At 59.0% G+C, this 6,010-nt stretch overlaps 1 protein-coding gene across 4 annotated transcripts in view; it reads left to right on the top strand.

Annotated features, from left to right (window-relative positions):
• Positions 1–6,010, top strand: part of CLASRP (CLK4-associating serine/arginine rich protein) — a 9,243-nt gene that overhangs the window by 760 nt on the left and 2,473 nt on the right. For all 4 annotated transcript variants that reach the window (XM_010567165.1, XM_010567164.1, XM_010567167.1 and 1 more), the window contains exons 2-12: positions 1,038–1,135; positions 1,659–1,760; positions 2,595–2,674; positions 2,940–3,024; positions 3,422–3,567; positions 3,672–3,768; positions 3,971–4,049; positions 4,251–4,324; positions 4,505–4,546; positions 4,685–4,912; positions 5,637–5,888. In XM_010567165.1, coding sequence (XP_010565467.1) covers positions 1,038–1,135; positions 1,659–1,760; positions 2,595–2,674; positions 2,940–3,024; positions 3,422–3,567; positions 3,672–3,768; positions 3,971–4,049; positions 4,251–4,324; positions 4,505–4,546; positions 4,685–4,912; positions 5,637–5,888 — 1,283 coding nt within the window. The remainder of the gene's footprint in view (positions 1–1,037; positions 1,136–1,658; positions 1,761–2,594; positions 2,675–2,939; positions 3,025–3,421; positions 3,568–3,671; positions 3,769–3,970; positions 4,050–4,250; positions 4,325–4,504; positions 4,547–4,684; positions 4,913–5,636; positions 5,889–6,010) is intronic.

Consider the following 6,010-nt stretch of genomic DNA (forward strand, 5'->3'; position numbering starts at 1 on the left):
CCCCCCGCCCCCCCCCCCCCCCCCCCCCCCCCCCCCACAGTGGGATGGGGGAGAAAACTGGGAAAAGAAGTAAAACTCGTGAGTTGAGATAAGAACTGTTTAATAGAACAGAAAATAAGAAACTGATAATGATAATAACAGTAATAAAATGACAATAGTAATAATAAAAGGATTCGAATATACAAGTGGTGCACAACGCAGTTGCTCACCACCTGCTGACTGATGCCCAGTTAGTCTCCAAGAGGTGATCCCCACACCCCCCAGTTTCTATACTAGATGTGGCATCCCATGGTATGGAATACCCCGTTGGCCACTTTGGATCAGCTGCCCTGGCTGTGTCCTGTGCCAACTCCTTGTGCCCCTCCAGCTTTCTCACTGGCTGGGTATGAGAGGCTGAAAAATCCTTGACTTTAAAATAAACTTTACTTAGCAGCAACTGAAAACATCAGTGTTATAAGCATTCTTCTCATACCTAACTCAAAAACATAGCACTGTACCAGCTAGTAGGAAGACAAATAACTCTATTCCAGCTGAAACCAGGACACTCCCTTCTCCCCAGAGCTCAGGGCTCCTGCTTCCCCTTTTTTTCCAAGGCTCAGGGCTCCCCCTTTTCCCTGAGGCTCCCACTCCCCCTTTTTCCTGGGGCTCAGGGCTCCTGCTCCCCCTTTTTTTCCAAGGCTCAGGGCTTCTGCTTCCTCTTCCCTGAGACTCCTACTCCCCCTTTCCCCCAGAGCTCGGGGCTACTGCTCCCCCTTTTTTCCAAGGCTCAGGGCTCCCCCTTTTCCCTGAGGCTCTGGGCTCCTGCTCCCCCTTTTCCCCAGGGCTCAGGGCTCCCAATCCCCTTTTTCCTCAAAGCTTGGGACTCCTGGTCCCCCTTTTCCCCAAGGCTCGGGCTCCCCCTTTTCTCCAGCACTGGAGGCTTGGGGCTCCCCCTTTTCCCTGAGCCTCAGGTCTCCTGCTTCCTTTTTTCTTAACCCTTGGGGTTTTTATTCTTTTTTTTCTTTTTTTCTAACCTTGGGGGTTTCTGCTTCTCCTAGAAAAAGGACCCGGCCCAGTTTCTCCAGGTTCATGGCCGGGCCTGCAAGGTCCACCTGGACTCAGCCGTTGCACTGGCCGCTGAAAGCCCCGTCAACATGTGAGTAGCCCCGCGCAGGGCCAAAGGCATCTCCCGCTGCTCCCTAAGCAGCTCTGGGAGGTTCAGGAGGCGCGGTTGGTGCCTCACCAAAGCCTGGGGGGACTGTCATGCAGCTGCAGTGTCTTTGAGAAGTGCCGAGCCCATTGGCGAGGGTTCAGGGGTGTGTTGCGGGGGTTCTTGCCCACTGGCAGCATGTGCCCAGCTGTTCGGCTCCTTGTAGCACAGCCCTGGGGCTGGCCAGGTCCCTCCCACCCTGGGAAATGAAATCTAGGCTGGTTCCTGCTTGTCAAAACCAAATAAAAAGGACTCGGCTCCTCCTCCGCCAGAGCTTCTAGGAGACGCTGCTGCAGCAAACGAGTTGGTTCTCCCCTCCCCGCTCGGGAGTGACTAATGCAGGAGAGCTGAGCGCGCCTGTCGGTGCTTGACAGGACGGGGGTTGTGTGGGTTTGGGGGGGCCCAGCTCCTGCTAGGGGGCTTTCTGGCTATCCCCCAGCTCTGAACGACATCTCTCTTCCCCTCACAGGATGCCCTGGCAGGGGGACACGAACAACATGATCGACCGCTTCGATGTGCGGGCGCACCTGGATTATATCCCCATGTACACCCCGCCCCTGCTGAACCCCATGTAAGCCGTGGGGTGCCAGGGCACCCCACTTCGACAGGAGCTGCTGGGTCCGGATCAGGCCTTCTCGGGGTCTGTTTTTGAGCGGTTGCCTGAGTTTTTGGAGCCAGCGTCACCTGCGAGCCTGGCTGGGGTCGCTGCAGGGCAGGCAGGGCTGCTTTTTAGATTTTCGGTACTGGGACCAGTGTAGAGATCCCAGTATCGGGAGGATAAACTGGACGAGTGCAGAGGGATGGGGAGGACTGGAGCACAGGGTGAAGGGGAACCCCACAGCAGCTTTTCCATACCTAAAACATTAGAGAGGACGGAGCTGAGCTCTTTGCAGAGGTTTGCAGTAAAAGGGCATGATGAAAAGGCCAAAATTAGAGCGGAGGAGTTAAGTACCAGCACAACCCCCAGAGGCTGGGACGGTTCTCTCTCTCTGGAAAGGGGTGCTGCTCAGCTGGAGCCAGCTGCTGTAGTCGGCCCTGCTTTGAGCAAGGACAGGGCAGAAGGCAAATATCCCCCCAGGCCTGGGTCTGTGAAGAGCAGCCACGTTCCTTTCCTGCCCCTGCTTGCTGCTGCTCTGGCACCTCCTTACCCTCTCTGGCCTCGGCATGAGCTCCGGAGAGGAGTTTGGCCCCTTTGTTGGGTTTTCAAGGGAATTCCAGACCAGCACGTGATCCTTTGCCTGCCAGCCCCAGCCCTGATATCTCCATGAAGCAGGGGATCTGATCACGCTAAGCTAAGCAGAAAGGGGTCATGTTTTTTCCGGGGTCCAAAATCCCTTGGGGAGAGGGGAACTTCCATCTCCCCAGAGGCTTGTGAGCACCAAAAGCTGCATCTGCTCCTTTCCAGCTCCCCTGAGCAGGAGTCTGATGAGAGAAAGTGTAACTACGAGCGGTACCGAGGCCTGGTGCAGAACGACTTTGCTGGCAGTAAGTGTCTGGTGCAGGCGGGAGGGTCAGGGCCGTGTGAGACAGAGTGAGCCCCTGCGATCTGGGGGAAATCCCAGCTCATCCAGGGCATGGCTTGACATAGCACCAGCCGAACGGCGAGGGGAGGGTTTTGTTCCCGCTCCAGGGGTGGCAAGGCGCTGGGAGAGCTGCGTCCCGTCTAACGAGCTGCGGTTAATCAGCTCTCTGAGGTGTTCTCTCTCAAGTGGGTGTAAAGCAGGCTGGTAACTTCTCTGTGTGGTTGCAGTCTCAGAGGAGCAGTGCCTCTACCAGATCTACATCGACGAGCTCTATGGGGGACTCCAAAAGCCAAATGAAGATGAGAAAAAGAAGTGAGTGTGAGAAGAGGTGACAAAGGATGGTTGTCATGTCCCTGTCCTCGGGAACTGTGCTGGGAGTGCGGCTTCACAGCCTCAGAAACACCCGCTCTTCAACCAGTCCCAGTTTTCCCTCTACTGGGGTGGGACTGAGCAGCCACCAGCTACACCATCCACCCTTGGCTGCTTTTGGTGATGCTCTGAAGTCTTTCCCTGCATCTCCATGCTGAAATGTCTGTCCTGTCCCTGTCGCTGCAGCCATGAGGCTGTCCTGGGGCCGAGCAGAGCAGTGCTGGCTGAGGAGGGAGGCAGAGGAAGGGATGGTTTCCTTCCATGGAAACTTTCTGTCTCGATGCTGCCTTCTGTGGCCCGGCACAGAGGTGTGCAGGGGCTTAAGCGTGTCTGTGCCCAGGCTGGCGGAGAAAAAGGCTTCCATCGGCTACACATACGAGGACAGCACCGTGGCTGAGCTCGAGAACTCCTTGGAGAAGCGAGGGGATGAGGAAGACTCCGAGGAAGACAGCAACACAGATGAAGATGAAGTCATCCCCGATATCGGTAACGGCCCTCCCTTATTGGGCTGCTTCACCCCGGTTTGGTAGATGTGCTGAGCACTGCCTTGCCTCTTGGGGTGCGCTGAGCTGCCTGTGCTCTGCCCGCAGATGTGGAAGTGGATGTGGATGAGCTGAACCAGGAGCAGGTGGCCGACCTGAACAAGCAGGCGACCACATACGGCATGGCAGACGGGGACTTTGTCAGGTATGGCTGGCAGCTGGGACAGACAGGGAAAGCACTGGGAACCCAGTGGAGCCTCACCAGGGCCTTCCCTTCTCACCAGAGGCTGAATCGTTTGTGGATGTGCCTGTCTCTAGGATGGGGGGCCCCCAAAAAGTCTCCCCTGAGAACGGTGGTGGCCAGTGGGCTCTTACTGAGGGTTTCTCTTTTTTGGGGGGGGGAAAAGGATGTTGCGGAAGGACAAAGAAGAGGCAGAAGCTATTAAAAATGCTAAAGCCCTGGAAGAAGAAAAGGCGATGTACTCGGTAAGGGGAGCTCCGGCAAGCTCTGCCCTGTCCTGCTGCAAGCCTTAGCTGGCCGTGAGCCTCCCGGGGCAGCAGGCTGTGTCCTGTCGGTGCCCCTCCCCGCTCATGGAACCACCTCTGCCTCCCAAGGGGGGCCCACAAACTCCCAAGACAGCTTCCCCCAGGTTTGGTGCCATCTCTTAGCTCAGGCTGCTCTCCTAGGGCCGTCGTTCTCGCCGCCAAAGGAGGGAGTTCAGGGAGAAACGCTTGAAAGGGAGGAAGATCAGCCCGCCCAGGTGAGTTTCCTGGCCTGGCAGCCGAGACCGGGGCTCCCGGAGCTCCGCAACAGCCCTGGTCTGTTCATATCCATCCCAGGCATCATCCTTGCCCGTGCCAGCTTGCATGGGGTCCCAGCAGCTCTGGCCTCTGGTGATGTCCCACTGGTACCTCCTTTCTAACGTCCTCTCCTTTCGCAGCTATGCACGGAGAGACAGTCCCACCTACGATCCCTACAAACGGTGAGTGGCCACGGTCCTGGGACAAGCAGGTTCTCCAGGCTGGGAACATCCCCTTCCTGCAGGGAACCTGGCACCCGCTGGCTTTTGGGAGAGAGTTTTTCGGCAACTGAAGCTGCATTCCTCCTCGCCACCTCACAGCTCCCCCTCGGAGTCCACCTCCGAGTCCCGCTCCCGTTCCCGCACCCCATCTCCCGGCCATGAGGAAAAGATCACCTTCATCACCAGCTTCGGCGGCAGTGATGAGGAAGCGGCAGCGGCATCCGCGCAAGCCGGTGGCATCTCCGGAAAAGCCGCCACGCTCGGGAAACAGCGTTCCACCCCGGGGCAGCCAGGCAGCACTGCGGCAGGTCATAGCACCTCGTCCCGGTCGGTAACTCTCCCATCCAGCTCGCTTTCCCAACCCTTACCCGCAGAGGCGCGGTGGCGGTGGGCCAGGCGAGCTTGCCGGCCCCTCACAGGCACAGAGCCAGGCCGGCCCAGCATGGAGACACTGGCAAGGGATGCTCCCGACGCCATGGCGTGGCTGCTGGCACCACTCGAGGAGCGGAGGGGGGAACACAGTGGGAGAGAGCGGGTGGGTTCTCTGTCACGTAACCATGCAGGCCGTGTGCCTGCCCTGGTTCTGCTGCGGTGCCAGGGCAGGGCTTGCCAGCTTCAAAAGGATCTTCATGGCATCTCTGGGTCTTCCTGGAGATGGCTGGGCTTGGAGCGGGGGGGGCTGGAATTTGAGTGTGAGCCAAGCCACCTCCTGCTGTAAAAGAAAGAGTGTCTGCCAGCTCCTGGAGAGCTCAGGGAGGGAATTAGGGTGGCCATCGCAGCTCCTTTCCCGGCACAGCTGGGGGTCCAGGGGGCTCGGAGCCCCTTGGCAGAGGGCTGAGCAGTTCTGGGGCTGTTCCCTGCTGTGCCTGGAGGCTCGACACCGGCGTGGGGTGGGGGAGAGGTGCCTGCTCACAGCTCAACCCATGGGCTGTCTGCCAGGTCCAGCTGTACCCGTGACATGCAGCACTGCCTGGTGCTGGGAGCAATGAAGGTCCCCGCTCCTCCTCGCTCGTCCCAGGCACCAACACCTCGTCCCATGTGTCCCTTCTAGGAGACGCTCTTCGTCCTCTTCCACCTCCCCATCCTCCTCCTCATCCTCCAGCTCCCGCTCCAGCTCCCGCTCACACCGAGGCGGTGGCTACCACCGCTCTAGCCGCTACTGCCGCTCCCACAGCCGCCGGTACTCACGCTCCCGCAGCCGCAGCCGCCGCTACTCGGGAGGGGGCTCGCGGGACAGCCGGCGTCGCTCCAGATCCTATTCTCCTGACCGGGGGTATCGGTACAGCTCCCGCCGCCGCTCCAGGTGAGCTCTGCCCTCAGCTGTCCCAGTTCCTGCCTATTTCGCCCCAGTTCTTTACTGGGCTCCTCTGTGGCGAGTTTCGCCAGTGGCTTCGTCGTCCTCCCCCTCAGCCACAGGAGGGAACC

This window comes from Haliaeetus leucocephalus, unplaced genomic scaffold (genome assembly GCF_000737465.1).
Source record: "Haliaeetus leucocephalus isolate CR32 unplaced genomic scaffold, Haliaeetus_leucocephalus-4.0 Scaffold227, whole genome shotgun sequence".
Taxonomy (NCBI): Eukaryota; Metazoa; Chordata; class Aves; order Accipitriformes; family Accipitridae; genus Haliaeetus; species Haliaeetus leucocephalus.